General features: G+C 41.8%; 1 protein-coding gene across 1 annotated transcript; it reads left to right on the top strand.

The window, feature by feature from the left end:
• The first annotated feature begins 2984 nt into the window (after positions 1 to 2984).
• Positions 2985 to 7045, top strand: LOC141604776 (cysteine protease RD19A-like). The gene is made up of 4 exons (XM_074423267.1): positions 2985 to 3521; positions 4738 to 4857; positions 5391 to 5634; positions 6526 to 7045. Exons 1-4 carry the CDS (start codon positions 3030 to 3032, stop codon positions 6801 to 6803), a joined length of 1134 nt encoding a protein of 377 aa, XP_074279368.1. The 5' UTR covers positions 2985 to 3029; the 3' UTR covers positions 6804 to 7045.
• The last annotated feature ends 11276 nt before the right edge of the window (positions 7046 to 18321 follow it).

Here is an 18321-nt window from a genome sequence, read left to right as displayed (position 1 = left end):
CTCAGGTATATTTTGCAGGTGTCCTTCTAATCGCCAAGTGAATGAAACTAAGAGAATTATTAATTATAGCCAGGGGGATGAATCTCCGAGACACAATGTATCTACTTGCTCTACAAGTAGGTCTTTCTCCCGTAAATCTCTACGTCTTCGAGGCGTAAGTGTGTCTTGTTGCAGGTACTCTCCTGAAGCCCAATTGACAAAGAAGAGAAAAGAAAATTTCGCTCATTTGGCAAACTCAGATCGTCCTCTCAAGAAGCCTTTTCTTTTTGCTAACCCCATTGTTAGTTTAATTTCTGTTTCAGATTATGTAATAATAAAGTCTGACTCCGAGAGTCGGCTACGCACTATGTAAGGAACCTTTCTTTATCGTTGCCAAAAAAAAAAAAATTGTCTTAATAGCAACAATAAAATCTGGAGTAAGGGGGCTTTACTCTTGTGTTCGCAATATATAAAGGTTGTTTTCGTATGACTTATAGAATTTGCGTCGATAACTACATTGAAGGACCACTACTTCACGAAAGAAAGAAGGGGACAACCTCTTTAGCAAGTCATTTAAATTTACAGTAGGTCTCATGAGAGACTATCTCCCACTAATTTAGTGGGAGACATAATAGAGAAAAAATAAATTGAGTGGATTCTTCATCCTATCATGTGAGAGATATCTCAATAACGCTATTGAGAGACCGTCTCTCCGAAGTTTTTGTGTTAAATTTAAGTTCTTCAATCATAATGCAAAATAATGAATTTTTGACTCAGTAGGAATTGAATCTTTAGGGTAGTAATTTTAAGTTTTTGTGAAACAATAAATACGAGAAATAATGAGAAAAAAATTTATGATATCCTTACTTTAAAAAACTGATTACCAACAAATTCATGAACATGAAAGATTGAAGATAAGAAAAAGATGTGAATGGTTGAGAAAAAGTCTTTGCACTATCATGATTCTTTGCTTGTAGTAATGAAACATTCACTTTTGAGATAGTCATTTTGTTGCTGATGGCTCTTATCTGACTTGTACTTGAAAGAGTCCAAAGAGAGATCGAACTTGGAGCAATTTTTATTTATTTATTTATTTATTATTGAATAGAAAGTATTTGCTCTGTTTCGATGATTTATCTACATTTACTTGTGAAGTGAACTGTGTAAAATAATATAAGGAGTCATTTGGTTGTCACTTAGAAAAAATAGGTATTGAAAAATCTCATGATTTTGAAAAACATGGGTTGTTTGGTTGCCACAAATTTCAGAAAATGTAGGAATTAGAACTTTCCATTAACTTTCAATGCCTATATGATGTGGGAAGTTGTTTACCTACTCGCCATTGGAAATTCCTGTGGAATTTAATTCCTATATGAGCAACCAAACACTTTTTTTGAAATTCACCCGAATTGGATGAGGGAACTTAATTCCCATGAATTTTATTTTCCTAGAAAAATTAAGTTTTTTAATCAACTAAACAACCCCTAAAAAAATAAGAAAATAATTTGCTTAGGAAGTATAGGTTAATTACACATGTTAAACAACTTCATACATAAATGTATTCGTAAATGAATGACTGTGCTGGAGGGAATATATATCGTAAAAAGTCAATAGAAACAAACAAAAGTGATGGTAATTAGACGATGAGCAAATGAAGACGAATCCTGGACGCATTTGGGAGTTTCCGATGTCACTCTCCTACACTACAATGGACCAATTTGACAATAATGCTAAGGACTTTTGTGGATAAATCGAGATATTTTTTAGGAATCGTGATTAATAAGTTTACGGTTTATGTCCTTGTTACGTTGCTAACTTTATATGCAGTAGCTTGCATTCCTCTACTTGCAAGTTGCAAGAAGTTGCAATTAATCATCTAAATACTCCGTATGAAGTATTATGGTCCTATGAATATATGATGAAGCATGTTAGACCATTAACTCAGAAATAAAAGGATCATGAATAAAATTATATAAAAGGATGTAAAAAAGGTCTGGTTTGGTCCGGACTAAATATTCGATTCGATCTTTGGTCTAGATCACCGAATGAACATCCTTAGTCAATCTATCGTGAAGAAAAAATAGATTAGCACATCCAAATATTAGATATAAGCATGTCAATTAGAATCCAAATATTATTTTAGAACTTACTCGTACTAAATAGTTTAACCTCATTTGATCCAACAATTAGAGATCAAAGTTGGTATGCGGCCGTTAGATTAGCACATCCCAGCATGGCTCAGGGCCTGTTTTACCACAACACAGGATTGGCACGGCCCAACGCGGTAGGACATGCTATGGGTCATGGATCGTGCCTGAGCTGAAGATTAAAAAGGAAGACTATGGCCAAAAATACAAAGAAACAAGGTTGATGTGGAGGAATTGTTTGGACACGCACAAGCAATACACGACCGCCATGGGCTGTTGGCCGTGCCTCGACTACCATTTTCATTTTTCCAACACGATAAAAAGCCCACCTTCATGTGCCGGGGCAATAGAGCCATGCCATTTTCTCCTTCTAACACCATGACGCAAGATACGACACAAGTACACAACCCACCTCTATCTCTACCTACAACAAGCTCACCAAAACTTCAACACCTCAACTTTACTTCATTATCTGCTCCCGTGTGAACAAGAAAGATTGAAAAGTAGAAAGGAATCAGGTTAAACAAATGGGCTAAGTACAAACCTTTGACGTTTTGTCAATCAACATTATCCAAATTTCAATTCATCTCACTAGAAACTAAAAAAAAAAAAATGTTTTAGACGGTTTGTTAGACACTATTCATTTTAAGCTGACAAAAGCAGAATACATTAATATTTAACCTGTTTAAACTATAAGACGGACAATGCCACCTTAAGCAAGACTAGCAGCATAAATTTAAAAAATCAAAACAAAAAGATATTTTTAATAAATCAAAGGTTCAAAATTATTCTCACTTGACACGTGTCACAATCCTATAGCTTATCCCCCCAAACTTCTAGGGCCCTCTCAACCAATAAATAACAACCCACTTCACTCCTCCAATCACACACACCTCCCCTCCCATGGCTTCCGCCTCATTTCTCTCTCTTACCTTCCTCCTCCTTTCTCTCTCCTACGTCATCATCGCCGTCGATGACGTCACCTCCGCCGGCAATGATGACGCCATAATCCGGCAAGTCGTCGACACCGACACGAATTCCATTGACGATCTCCTCCTGAACGCGGACCATCATTTCTCCCTATTCAAGGCGAAATTCGACAAGCAATACGGTTCAAAAGAAGAACACGATCATCGTCTGAAAATCTTTAAGGCGAATCTTCGGCGAGCGAAGCGAAACCAGGAGATTGATCCGTCGGCGGTGCACGGTGTGACGAAATTCTCGGATTTGACGGCGAAAGAGTTTAAGGAGAAGTATTTAGGGTTTAAAGATGGTAAGAAGAAGAAATTGAGGATTCCTTCTGATGCTGAGAAAGCTCCTACTTTGCCTACTAAGGATTTGCCTGAGGATTTTGATTGGCGTGATCATGGCGCTGTTACTCCTGTTAAAAATCAGGTTATTTATTCACCTTTATTTACTTATAATTCGATGAGTTAGTCTTGTTTAAGATGGTTTTAAACTTGTGAATTGTGAGATAGGAGTGATCGTTACATATTACTGTAATAAATGAGGTTAACTTTGTGCTTTTTCAACATGTTTCCTTATCAGTCGATTGATTAAAACTAGTTCATAATTATTATATGAGACGATTTCATGATAATGTTATTTTTAGACCTCTCACATAGTCACATAGTCGTTACTGGTTAGGAAGTGTGGGAGTACAAAATTTTTTGTTACTTATTAGTACGGAGTATGTTTTAGGTTACAATATCTTCACATACGACGCTTTTACAAGAAATTCATAGATTAATTGTGTGTGTTTTGAGTTCTTTTTCTGTTTTTTTTTTTAAAGTTAGAGGATTTTTTTTATTCAGAGATGATCATATATGAATATATAGAGTAATATACATGTGAATCGCGCTAATTCATGATAGATATTCTTATTTGAGACGTTTGTAACTTGTAGGCAGGTTAAAGTAACTCATACACCCTGTTAGTACCTTCTTAGTTAGTTGTGGAGATATGTTTTTGGATTCGTTTTACACTTATAACTCTATTTAGAGAGACTTACTTGCTAGATTCACAAATATAATTGGTACGGTTAACTTGTAAGCATGAAACGTGTCGTAGTATACTTGGTAAACATTTAATGAGATTGAAATATCAGTAATACTAGTGTCGTGTTATTTTTTTGTCCAAGAAAGTCATAATCACGTCACAAGCCTTCAAATGTTTGAATAGCTACCCACCTAAAAGTTGATTATGATTGTTGAGATTAGTCTTGGTAATTCATTGATTGATAATGGCCTTTTAGTTTACTAAACACAAGTTTAATTGAATAAATGAATCAACAAGTCTTTCTTGTGACGGGAATATCCGTCACAAGCTTGCGACGGGTCAAGTACTACTCATGTGAAAAGATAAGACAAAACAGATTGCTACTCCCTAGGTATTCTTCTTTTCTCTTATCTATCCCACATGGATATTACTTGACCCGTCGCAAGCTTGCGACGGATATGCCCATCACAAATGAGAATTTGTGTAAATGAATGTTTGATTGATTCTCTAATGTAAAAGTTTGATTGAGGGCAGGTGTATGATTCTCTGATTAAGTAGCTTGTGGAATTAGTATGACTTGATATTGACTGTGAGAACACAATGAATGAAACAGGGGTCATGTGGATCATGCTGGTCTTTCAGTACCACAGGCGCATTGGAAGGAGCTCATTATCTCGCTACTGGCGAACTTGTTAGTCTCAGTGAGCAACAACTGGTTGATTGTGACCATGAGGTCTCTTCTTTCTCCTGATTTTGTGTATTCTCGACTTCTCGTTTCACTTCCCTCATGTTTACTTTTACTCTCATTCATTTGAAAAGACGTACGTTGAGTAGTAGGCTCGTTTGATCGATTTGGTGCTCGTCTACAAATTAATATGGCTTGTTGACATTGAGATAAGACGATCCTATAGTAGGACTTGGGAAATATTGTAGGCACGGATTGAGCTAGAGGTTTCAAATTGAAAATTCATTGAAAAGCGTAAAATTGTGTCCGGCATTACCGAAAAATTGTTCTATCCAATGTTTGATGTAATCTTTTCATGTATTCCTAACTTGAAAATGTTAAGCAAGTAATTTTAGTTAAATCAACTTAGGTGTCATAAGCTGAAGAAAGGGCCGACATTTTGAATTATGTTGATCAAGCAAAGCATTTTCGACTGTTGATCCCCCTGCTTGATAGTATGGTATTGGCGTAGTATGATAAAGGGATGACGTGGGTTACGTTTGATTGCCTTTCTGATAGGATAATTTCATTATAATATGCAGTGTGATCCTGAAGAATACAATTCATGTGATGCCGGATGCAACGGAGGCCTGATGAACAATGCTTTCGAGTACATTCTTAAGGCCGGTGGTGTTCAGCGTGAGGAAGACTACCCTTACACAGGCAAAGACGGTACCTGCCAGTTTGACAAAAGCAAGATTGCTGCCAGTGTCTCCAACTTTAGTGTTGTATCCACCAACGAAGATCAGATCGCTGCCAATTTGGTGAAAAACGGTCCTCTTGCAAGTATGAGACTGCTCTCTGATATGAATATCTTTGATTTCTGTCTGTTATGTGAACTAGGGCCACACCTTGGGCAAGAGTGTCCTATAGTCGTCAGGATTTTAGAGTATTGTTGAAGTTTAGAATTCCAAGTTGAAACCCGAAATCTTATCACATGTTAGTAGTAGAACAGCTTTCCGTAGATCTGACGAAGTCATTGGGGTTGGGTTGGGTCATCTTAGAGGTGGCAATCGGGTCGGGTCAAAGCGGGGCAGGTCATGTCGGGTTTGGGTTATGTCAGGTCAGTAATGGGTTTGAGTCGGTTCGGTTCATTGCGGGTCATCTTTGTGTCGGGTCATCAATGGGTGGCAAGTTGGGCCGGGTCATTAGCGGGTCAGTATCGGGTCAGGTTATCATCATATATTTATCTTATATATTTACTTTTAGATGGTGGTAATTTTATGTTTAAGTAATGGATAGGTGTATTAATTGTAGTTTTAAGTGAAATAATTAAGATGAATCAATTTGGTGTTATTTAAATCATTATTAAGCTAGTTCATTATCGGGTCATCTATCGGGTTGATGGTCAGGTCAGGTTCAGGTTGGAAAAAATAAGGCTGCCATCGGTTATCGGGCCGGTTCAGTCAATTTTCGAGTTGTATCGGGTCGGGTTTTGGGCAGGTCGGGTTCCTCGGGTCAGGTCAGCTTTTGCCAGCTCTAGGTCATCTTAGGTGCATGGTCCGCTAGTGCCTGGTATTGCATCTCAGGTTCTTGTCGGTGTTCACCGGTCGAGTGTTTGGACAGGGCTAGTCTTTAGGGTTTAGGTTGGGGCCGATTTGGATACTTGTCTACCTGTCATGAATTAGCAGTCGGGATTCAAATGTATATCTAATATCCTCGTTTTGCTCGATACAGTTGCTATAAATGCAGCGTTCATGCAGACATACATTGGTGGCGTTTCTTGCCCATACATCTGCACAAGGCGTTTAGACCATGGTGTACTGTTGGTCGGGTATGGATCAGCCGGGTATTCTATCATTAGGTTGAAGGAAAAGCCATATTGGATCATCAAGAATTCATGGGGCGTAAACTGGGGAGAGAAAGGTTATTACAAAATCTGTAGAGGCCGTAATGTCTGTGGTGTCGACTCCATGGTTTCGACAGTTGCTTCTTTCACCACTGTCCAAACTTAGGACCGCTATATTTCCTATCTAATTTATCGGACTATTTCCACTGTAAATACATATTCCTGCAGTTTCTTCTGCAGTGAATCTATGGTGTAAGCTGTTTTATTTAATTCGCCATAAAGAATTTAGGGACTTTCAGTAATTGCTATGATTCGTAATCCGGACTGGGATATATTATGTATGTAATGTAATCAACAGTAACTGCTACCCATGGTTTAAGCTGGTGTATTGTTACTATTGTACTCCTACATTGCTGTGTTACTGTTGTAGTGTATTTATTCAACGAAGCGGGTTCGTTATTAATGGATGATAAACTCTGGTTATGCTAAGGGAACATAGGGAGTATTGGAAGGTCTGTTGTCATAATTGTGAGCATTTGTTCCAGGATTCTCATCCTAATTCCTAAATGATCGTCTGAAGTTAAATTCAACAGGTTATAGTAGGCAGATTGTATATATCATGCCTACAAGTTGGTCTTGCTTCAGGAATTATGTAACTATTTTACGGCCGAATGTGATCACTATTGACAAATAAGTTACCTAAGCTGTAGCACTGACTGTACTATTGTGATTACATTATAACCATAAAATAGTCACATATGCCTGTCTTAAACTTCAGATAAAAAGTAGCTGTTTGAAACAAGAGGACATTTGAGGAGCAACAGAGGACATTTAAGGCTGTCGGTGTGCGATAAACCATATTTGGACTTAAATCGGATACTCGTTGAAATTGGTTTAATATTTGTTATTTGGTGCAGGAATTGAATAGGATAACTCCTAAAGCGACCTTGCACACGTGGTAGAAAACACTTCAATTTCAGTCGTACCGGACCCTGTTTCTTTTTCTCCCTGTTTTTCAATCACGCGTCCGAGCTCATTTCAGGAATCAACCTGTTCGATTTCAGGAATCAACCTGTTCGATTTCAGCCTCAAATAACGAGCTTTAACGCATTTTTCACGATAATCCGAGTTTGGCGAATCTTTGGTTTGTGGCACACCGGCACCCCCAAATGTCTTCCGTTGGTGCTCAAAGTTTGTGTGGCCGCTTTATCGACTGAGGAACTTTCTATGTGATTTAGGAGAATTTTGTTAGGGACCGGAATCCGAGGAAACCGTGTATTATACACTTCAATTGCAGCCGTTCGGAAGGTCATACCGGACCCTATTTCTTTTTCTACCTGTTTTTCAATCACGCGTCCGAGCACATTTCAAGAATCAACCTGTTCGATTTCAGAAATTAACCTATTCGATTTCAGCCTCAAATAACGAGCTTTAACACATTTTTCACGATAATCCGAGTTTAATGAATCTTTTTGGTTTTTGGCACACCAAAGACCCCCAAATGTCTTCCGTTGTTGCTCAAACGTTGCGTGGCCGCTTTATCTGACCCGAGGAACTTTCTATGTGATTTCCGGAGAATTTTGTTCCGGGACCCCGGAATCCCGAAAAACCGTGTATTATACACTTCAATTTCAGCCGTTCGGAAGGTCATACCGGACGACCCTGTTACTTTTTCTCCCTATTTTTCAATAACGCGTCCGAGCTCATTTCAGGAATCAACCTGTTCGATTTAAGGAATTAACCTGTTCGATTTCAGCCTCAAATACCGAGCTTTAACATATTTTTCACGATAATCCGAGTTTCGGCGAATGCTGGTTTGTGGCACACCGGCACCCCCAAATGTCTTCCGTTGGTGCTCAAACTTTGCGTGGCCGCTTTATCTGACCCGAGGAACTTTTTATGTGATTTCCGGAAAATTTTGTTCCGGGACCCTGAAATCCCGAAAAACCGTGTATTATACACTTCAATTTCAACCGTTCGTAAGGTCGTATCGGACCCTGTTTATTTTTCTCCCTATTTTTCAATCACGCGTCCGAGCTCATTTCAGGAATCAACCTGTTCGATTTCAGGAATCAACCTGTTCGATTTCAGCCTCAAATAACGAGCTTTAACACATTTTTCACGATAATCCGAGTTTCGGCGAATGCTGGTTTGTGGCACACCGGCACCCCCAAATGTCTTCCGTTGGTGCCCAAACTTTGCGTGGCCGCTTTATCTGAACCTAGGAACTTTCTATGTGATTTCCGGAGAATTTTGTTCCGAGAACCCGGAATCCCGAAAAACCGTGTATTATACATTTCAATTTCAGACGTTCGGAAAGTCGTACCGGACCTTGTTTCTTTTACTCCCTGTTTTTCAATCACGCGTCCGAGCTCATTTCAGGAATCAACCTTTTCGATTTCAGCCTCAAATAACGAGCTTTAACACATTTTTCACGATAATCCGAGTTTCGGCGAATCCTGGTTTGTGGCAAACCGGCACCCCCAAATGTCTTCCGTTGGTGCTCAAACTTTGCGTGGCCGCTTTATCTGACCCGAGGAACTTGCTATGTGATTTCCGGAGAATTTTGTTCCGGGACCCCGGAATCACGAAAAACCGTGTATTATACACTTCAATTTCAGCCGTTCGGAAGGTCGTACCGGACGACCCTGTTTCTTTTTCTCCCTATTTTTCAATCACGCGTCCGAGCTCATTTCAGGAATCAACCTGTTCGATTTCAGGAATTAACCTGTTCGATTTCAGCCTCAAATACCGAGCTTTAACATATTTTTCACGATAATCCGAGTTTCGGCGAATGCTGGTTTGTGGCGCACCGGCACCCCCAAATGTCTTCTGTGGTGCTCAAACGTTGCGTGGCCGCTTTATCTGACCCGATGAACTTTCTATGTGATTTCCGGAGAATTTTGTTCCGGGACCCCGGAATCCCGAAAAACCGTGTATTATACATTTCAATTTCAGCCGTTCGGAAGGTCGTACCGGACGACCCTGTTTCTTTTACTCCCTGTTTTTCAATCACGCGTCCGAGCTCATTTCAGGAATCAACCTGTTCGATTTCAGGAATCAACCTGTTCGATTTCAGCCTCAAATAACGAGCTTTAACACATTTTTCACGATAATCCGAGTTTGGCGAATCTTTGGTTTTGGCACACCGGCACCCCCAAATGTCTTCCGTTGGTGCCCAAACTTTGCGTGGCCGCTTTATCTGAACCTAGGAACTTTCTATGTGATTTCCGGAGAATTTTGTTCCGAGAACCCGGAATCCCGAAAAACCGTGTATTATACATTTCAATTTCAGACGTTCGGAAAGTCGTACCGGACCTTGTTTCTTTTACTCCCTGTTTTTCAATCACGCGTCCGAGCTCATTTCAGGAATCAACCTTTTCGATTTCAGCCTCAAATAACGAGCTTTAACACATTTTTCACGATAATCCGAGTTTCGGCGAATGCTGGTTTGTGGCAAACCGGCACCCCCAAATGTCTTCCGTTGGTGCTCAAACTTTGCGTGGCCGCTTTATCTGACCCGAGGAACTTGCTATGTGATTTCCGGAGAATTTTGTTCCGGGACCCCGGAATCACGAAAAACCGTGTATTATACACTTCAATTTGGTAGTTCGGAAGGTCGCACGGACGACCACTTTCTTTTTCTCCCTATTTTTCAATCACGCGTCCGAGCTCATTTCAGAATCAACCTGTTCGATTTCGGGAATTAACTGTTCGATTTCACCTCAAATACCGAGCTTTAACATATTTTTCACGATAATCCGAGTTTGGCGAATCTTTGGTTTGTGGCGCACCGGCAACCCCAAATGTCTTCTCGTGGTGCTCAAACGTTGCGTGGCCGCTTTATCGACCCGATGAACTTTCTATGTGATTTAGGAAAATTTTGTTAGGGACCGGAATCCCGAAAAACCGTGTATTATACATTTCAATTTCGGTAGTTCGGGAAGGTCGCACGGACGACCCTGTTTCTTTTACTCCTGTTTTTCAATCACGCGTCCGAGCTCATTTCGGGAATCAACTGTTCGATTTCGTAAATCGAACTATTCGATTTCGACCTCAAATAACGAGCTTTAACACATTTTTCACGATAATCCGAGTTTGGCGAATCTTTGGTTTGTGGCACACCGGCACCCCCAAATGTCTTCTCTGTTGGTGCCCAAACTTTGCGTGGCCGCTTTATCGACCCTAGGAACTTTATATGTGATTTCCGGAGAATTTTGTTCCGAGAACCCGGAATCCCGAAAAACCGTGTATTATACATTTCAATTTCAGACGTTCGGAAAGTCGTACCGGACCTTGTTTCTTTTACTCCCTGTTTTTCAATCACGCGTCCGAGCTCATTTCAGGAATCAACCTTTTCGATTTCAGCCTCAAATAACGAGCTTTAACACATTTTTCACGATAATCCGAGTTTCGGCGAATCTTTGGTTTGTAGGCACACCGGCACCCCCAAATGTCTTCCGTTGGTGCTCAAACTTTGCGTGCCCGCTTTATCTGACCCGAGGAACTTGCTATGTGATTTCCGGAGAATTTTGTTCCGGGACCCCGGAATCACGAAAAACCGTGTATTATACACTTCAATTTCAGTCGTTCGGAAGGTCGTACCGGACGCTGTTTCTTTTTCTCCCTATTTTTCAATCACGCGTCCGAGCTCATTTCAGGAATCAACCTGTTCGATTTCAGGAATCAACCTGTTCGATTTCAGCCTCAAATACCGAGCTTTAACATATTTTTCACGATAATCCGAGTTTCGACGAATGCTGGTTTGTGGCGCACCGGCACCCCCAAAGGTCTTCTGTGGTGCTCAAACGTTGCGTGGCCGCTTTATCTGACCCGAGGAACTTTCTATCTGATTTCCGGAGAATTTTGTTCCGGGACCCCGGAATCCCGAAAAACCGTGTATTAGACACTTCAATTTTCGTACGGAAGGTCGCACGGGGACGACCTGTTTCTTTTACTCCCTGTTTTTCAATCACGCGTCCGAGCTCATTTCAGGAATCAACCTGTTCGATTTCAGGAATCAACCTGTTCGATTTCAGCCTCAAATAACGAGGTTTAACACATTTTTCACGATAATCCGAGTTTCGGCGAATGCTGGTTTGTGGCACACCGGCACCCCCAAATGTCTTCCGTTGGTGCCCAAACTTTGCGTGGCCGCTTTATCTGACCCGAGGAACTTTATATGTGATTTCCGGAGAATTTTGTTCCGAGAACCCGGAATCCCGAAAAACCGTGTATTATACATTTCAATTTCAGACGTTCGGAAAGTCGTACCGGACCCTGTTTCTTTTACTCCCTGTTTTTCAATCACGCGTCCGAGCTCATTTCAGGAATCAACTTTTTCGATTTCAGCCTCAAATAACGAGCTTTAACACATTTTTCACGATAATCCGAGTTTCGGCGAATGCTGGTTTGTGGCAAACCGGCACCCCCAAATGTCTTCCGTTGGTGCTCAAACTTTGCGTGGCCGCTTTATCTGACCCGAGGAACTTGCTATGTGATTTCCGGAGAATTTTGTTCCGGGAGCCCGGAATCACGAAAAACCGTGTATTATACACTTCAATTTCAGCCGTTCGGAAGGTCGTACCGGACGACCCTGTTTCTTTTTCTCCCTATTTTTCAATCACGCGTCCGAGCTCATTTCAGGAATCAACCTGTTCGATTTCAGGAATTAACCTGTTCGATTTCAGCCTCAAATACCGAGCTTTAACATATTTTTCACGATAATCCGAGTTTCGGCGAATGCTGGTTTGTGGCGCACCGGCACCCCCAAATGTCTTCTGTGGTGCTCAAACGTTGCGTGGCCGCTTTATCTGACCCGAGGAACTTTCTATGTGATTTCCGGAGAATTTTGTTCCGGGACCCCGGAATCCCGAAAAACCGTGTATTAGACACTTCAATTTCAGCCGTTCGGAAGGTCGTACCGGACGACCCTGTTTCTTTTACTCCCTGTTTTTCAATCACGCGTCCGATCTCATTTCAGGAATCAACCTGTTCGATTTCGGGAATCAACTGTTCGATTTTGACCTCAAATAACGAGCTTTAACACATTTTTCACGATAATCCGAGTTTCGGCGAATGCTGGTTTGTGGCACACCGGCGCCCCCAAATGTCTTCCATTGGTGCTCAAACTTTGCGTGGCCGCTTTATCTGACCCGAGGATCTTTCTATGTGATTTCCGGAGAATTTTGTTCCGGGACCCCGGAATCCCGAAAAACCGTGTATTATACATTTCAATTTCAGCCGTTCGGAAGGTCGTACCGGACGACCCTGTTTCTTTTTCTCCCTATTTTTCAATCTTGCGTCCGAGCTCATTTAAGGAATCAACCTGTTCGATTTCAGAAATTAACCTGTTCGATTTCAGCCTCAAATACCGAGCTTTAACACATTTTTCACGATAATCCGAGTTTCGGCGAATCCTGGTTTGTGGCGCACCGGCACCCCCAAATGTCTTCCGTTGGTGCTCAAACTTTGCGTGGCCGCTTTATCTGACCCGAGGAACTTTCTATGTGATTTCCGGAAAATTTTGTTCCGGGACCCTTGAATCCCGAAAAACCGTGTATTATACACTTCAATTTCAGCCGTTCGGAAGGTCGTATCGGACCCTGTTTATTTTTCTCCCTGTTTTTCAATCACGCGTCCGAGTTCATTTCAGGAATCAACCTGTTCGATTTCAGTAATCAACCTGTTCGATTTCAGCCTCAAATACCGAGCTTTAGCACATTTTTCACGATAATCCGAGTTTCGGCGAATGCTGGTTTGTGGCACACCGGCACCTCCAAATGTCTTCCGTTGGTGCTCAAACTTTGCGTGGCCGCTTTATCCGACCCGAGGAACTTTCTATGTGATTTCCGGAGAATTTTGTTCCGGGACCCCGGAATCCCGAAAAACCGTGTATTACACTTCAATTTCAGCCGTTCGGAAGGTCGTACCGGACCCTGTTTCTTTTTCTCCCTGTTTTTCAATCACGCGCCCGAGTTCATATAAGGAATCAACCTGTTCGATTTTAGGAATCAACCTATTTGATTTCAGCCTCAAATAACGAGCTTTAACATATTTTTCACGATAATCCGAGTTTCGGCGAATGACGGTTTATGGCACACCGGCATCCCCAAATGTTTTCCGTTGGTGCTCAAACTTTGCGTGGCCGCTTCATCTGACCCGAGGAACTTTCTATGTGATTTCCGGAGAATTTTGTTCCGGGACCCCAGAATCCCGAAAAACCGTGTATTAGACACTTTAATTGCAGCCGTTCGGAATGTCGTACCGGAACCTGTATCTTTTTCTCCCTGTTTTTAAATCACGCGTCCGAGACCATTTCAAGAATCAACCTGTTCGATTTCAGGAATCAACCTGTTCGATTTCAGCCTAAAATAATGAGTTTTAACACATATTTCACGATAATCCCAGTTTCGGCGAATGCTGGTTTGTGGCACACCGGTACTTCTAAATGTCTTCCGTTGGTGCTCAAACTTTCCGTGGCCGCTTTATCTGACCAAAGGAACTTTCTATGTGATTTCCGGAGAATTTTGTTCCGTAACCCCGGAATCCCGAAAAACCGTGTATTATACACTTCAGTTGCAGCCGGTCAGAAGGTCGTACCGGACTCTATTTCTTTTTCTCCCTGTTTTTCAATCACGTGTCCGAGTTAATTTCAGGAATCAACCTGTTCGATTTCAGCCTCAAATAACGAGTTTTAACACATTTTTCACGATAATCCGAGTTTGGCGAATCTTTGGTTTCAGGCACACCGGCACCCCCAAATGTCTTCTGTTGGTGCTCAAACTTTGCGTGGCCGCTTTATCTGACCCGAGGAACTTTCTATGTGATTTCCGGAAAATTTTGTTTCGGGACCCCGGAATCCCGAAAACCGTGTATTATACACTTCAATTTCAGCCGTTCAGAAGGTCGTATCGGACCCTGTTTATTTTTTTCCTTGTTTTTCAATCACGCGTCTGAGCTCATTTCAGGAATCAACCTGTTCGATTTCAGGAATCAACCTGTTCGATTTCAGCCTCAAATAACGAGCTTTAACACATTTTTCACGATAATCCTAGTTTCGGCGAATGCTGGTTTGTGGCACACCGGCACCCCTAAATGTCTTCCGTTGGTGCTCAAACTTTGCGTGGCTGCTTTATCTGACCCGAGGAACTTTCTATGTGATTTCCGGAGAACTTTGTTCAGGGACCCCGGAATCCCGAAAAACCGTGTATTATACACTTCAATTTCAGCCGTTCGGAAGGTCGTACCGGACCCTGTTTTTTTTCTCCTTGTTTTTCAATCACGCGCCCGAGCTCATATAAGGAATCAACCTGTTCGATTTTAGGAATCAACCTGTTCGATTTCAGTCTCAAATAACGAGCTTTAACACATTTTTCACGATAATCCGAGTTTCGGCGAATGACGGTTTATGGCACACCGGCATCCCCAAATGTTTTCCGTTGGTGCTCAAACTTTGCGTGGCCGCTTCATCTGACCCGAGAAACTTTCTATTTGATTTCCGGAGAATTTTGTTCCGGGACCCCGGAATCCCGAAAAACCGTGTATTATACACTTCAATTTCAGCCGTTCGGAAGGTCGTACCGACCACTGTTTCTTTTTCTCCTTGTTTTTCAATCACGCGCCCGAGCTCATATAAGGAATCAACCTGTTCGATTTTAGGAATCAACCTGTTCGATTTCAGTCTCAAATAACGAGCTTTAACACATTTTTCACGATAATCCGAGTTTCGGCGAATGACGGTTTATGGCACACCGGCATCCCCAAATGTTTTCCGTTGGTGCTCAAACTTTGCGTGGCCGCTTCATCTGACCCGAGAAACTTTTTATTTGATTTCCGGAGAATTTTGTTCCGGGACCCCGGAATCCCGAAAAACCGTGTATTAGACACTTCAATTGCAGCCGTTTGGAATGTCGTACCGGAACCTGTATCTTTTTCTCCCTGTTTTTAAATCACGCGTCCGAGATCATTTCAAGAATCAACCTGTTCGATTTCAGGAATCAACCTGTTCGATTTAAGCCTCAAATAACGAGTTTTAACACATATTTCACGATAATCCGAGTTTCGGCGAATGCTGGTTTGTGGCACACCGGCACTTCTAGATGTCTTCCGTTGGTGCTCAAACTTTCCGTGGCCGCTTTTATCGACTCCGAGGAACTTTCTATGTGATTTTAGGAGAATTTTGTTCCGGAATCCCGAAAAACCGTGTATTATACAACTTCAATTGCAGCTGGTCGGAAGGTCGTACCGGACTCTATTTCTTTTTCTCCATGTTTTTCAATCACGTGTCCGAGTTCATTTCAGGAATCAACCTGTTCGATTTCAGCCTCAAATAACGAGTTTTAACACATTTTTCACGATAATCCGAGTTTCGGCGAATGCAGGTTTGTGGCACACCGGCACCCCCAAATGTCTTCGTTGGTGCTCAAACTTTGCGTGGCCGCTTTATCTGACCCGAGGAACTTTCTATGTGATTTCCGGAAAATTTTGTTTGGGACCGGAATCCCAAAACCGTGTATTATACATTTCAATTTCACCGTTGGGTCGTATCGGACCTGTTTATTTTTTTCCTTGTTTTTCAATCACGCGTGTAAGCTCATTTCAGGAATCAACCTGTTCGATTTCAGGAATCAACCTGTTCGATTTCAGCCTCAAATAACGAGCTTTAACACATTTTTCACGATAATCCGAGTTTCGGCGAATGCTGGTTTGTGGCACACCGGCACCCCCAAATGTCTTCCGTTGGTGCTCAAACTTTGCGTGGCCGCTTTATCTGACCCGAGAAACTTTTTATGTGATTTCCGGAAAATTTTGTTTCGGGACCCCGGAATCCCGAAAACCGTGTATTATACACTTCAATTTCAGCCGTTGGGTCGTATCGGACCCTGTTTATTTTTTTCCTTGTTTTTCAATCACGCGTATAAGCTCATTTCAGGAATCAACCTGTTCGATTTCAGGAATCAACCTGTTCGATTTCAGCCTCAAATAACGAGCTTTAACACATTTTTCACGATAATCCGAGTTTCGGCGAATGCTGGTTTGTGGTACACCGGCACCCCCAAATGTCTTCCGTTGGTGCTCAAACTTTGCGTGGCCGCTTTATCTGACCCGAGGAACTTTCTATGTGATTTCCGGAGAATTTTGTTCAGGGACCGGAATCTGAAAACCGTGTATTATACACTTCAATTTCAGCCGCTCGGAAGGTCGTACCGTACCCTGTTTCTTTTTCTCCTTGTTTTTCAATCACGCGCCCGAGCTCATATAAGGAATCAACCTGTTCGATTTTAGGAATCAACCTGTTCGATTTCAGTCTCAAATAACGAGCTTTAACACATTTTTCACGATAATCCGAGTTTCGGCGAATGACGGTTTATGGCACACCGGCACCCCCAAATGTCTTCCGTTGGTGCTCAAACTTTGCGTGGCCGCTTTATCTGACCCGAGAAACTTTTTATGTGATTTCCGGAAAATTTTGTTTCGGGACCCCGGAATCCCGAAAACCGTGTATTATACACTTCAATTTCAGCCGTTGGGTCGTATCGGACCCTGTTTATTTTTTTCCTTGTTTTTCAATCACGCGTATAAGCTCATTTCAGGAATCAACCTGTTCGATTTCAGGAATCAACCTGTTCGATTTAAGCCTCAAATAACGAGTTTTAACACATATTTCACGATAATCCGAGTTTCGGCGAATGCTGGTTTGTGGCACACCGACACTTCTAAATGTCTTCCGTTGGTGCTCAAACTTTCCGTGGCCGCTTTATCTGACCTGAGGAACTTTCTATGTGATTTCCGGAGAATTTTGTTCCAAGACCCCGGAATCCCGAAAAACCGTGTATTATACACTTCAATTGCAGCCGGTCGGAAGGTCGTACCGGACTCTATTTCTTTTTCTCCATGTTTTTCAATCACGTGTCCGAGTTCATTTCAGGAATCAACCTGTTCGATTTCAGCCTCAAATAACGAGTTTGAACACATTTTTCACGATAATCCGAGTTTCGGCGAATGCTGGTTTGTGGCACACCGGCACCCCCAAATGTCTTCTGTTGGTGCTCAAACTTTGCGTGGCCGCTTTATCTGACCCGAGAAACTTTCTATGTGATTTCCGGAAAATTTTGTTTCGGGACCCCGGAATCCCGAAAACCGTGTATTATACATTTCAATTTCAGCCGTTGGGTCGTATCGGACCCTGTTTATTTTTTTCCTTGTTTTTCAATCACGCGTGTAAGCTCATTTCAGGAATCAACCTGTTCGATTTCAGGAATCAACCTGTTCGATTTCAGCCTCAAATAACGAGCTTTAACACATTTTTCACGATAATCCGAGTTTCGGCGAATGCTGGTTTGTGGCACACCGGCACCCCCAAATGTCTTCCGTTGGTGCTCAAACTTTGCGTGGCCGCTTTATCGACCCGAGGAACTTTTTATGTGATTTTAGGAAAATTTTGTTTCGGGACCGGAATCCGAAAACCGTGTATTATACACTTCAATTTCAGCCGTTGGGTCGTATCGGACCCTGTTTATTTTTTTCCTTGTTTTTCAATCACGCGTATAAGCTCATTTCAGGAATCAACCTGTTCGATTTCAGGAATCAACCTGTTCGATTTCAGCCTCAAATAACGAGCTTTAACACATTTTTCACGATAATCCGAGTTTCGGCGAATGCTGGTTTGTGGCACACCGGCA

This window comes from Silene latifolia, chromosome 10 (genome assembly GCF_048544455.1).
Source record: "Silene latifolia isolate original U9 population chromosome 10, ASM4854445v1, whole genome shotgun sequence".
Lineage (NCBI taxonomy): Eukaryota > Viridiplantae > Streptophyta > Magnoliopsida > Caryophyllales > Caryophyllaceae > Silene > Silene latifolia.
This window is presented reverse-complemented; position numbering and strand designations above follow the sequence as displayed.

Bases quoted from the DNA above. Each gene is read 5' to 3' on its own strand.
- LOC141604776 (XM_074423267.1), top strand. From the start codon at position 3,030: ATGGCTTCCGCCTCATTTCTCTCTCTTACCTTCCTCCTCCTTTCTCTC. The intron at 4,858-5,390 runs GTCTCTTCTTTC...TATAATATGCAG, and splicing joins TGGTTGATTGTGACCATGAG to TGTGATCCTGAAGAATACAA. The intron at 5,635-6,525 runs GTATGAGACTGC...TGCTCGATACAG, and splicing joins GAAAAACGGTCCTCTTGCAA to TTGCTATAAATGCAGCGTTC.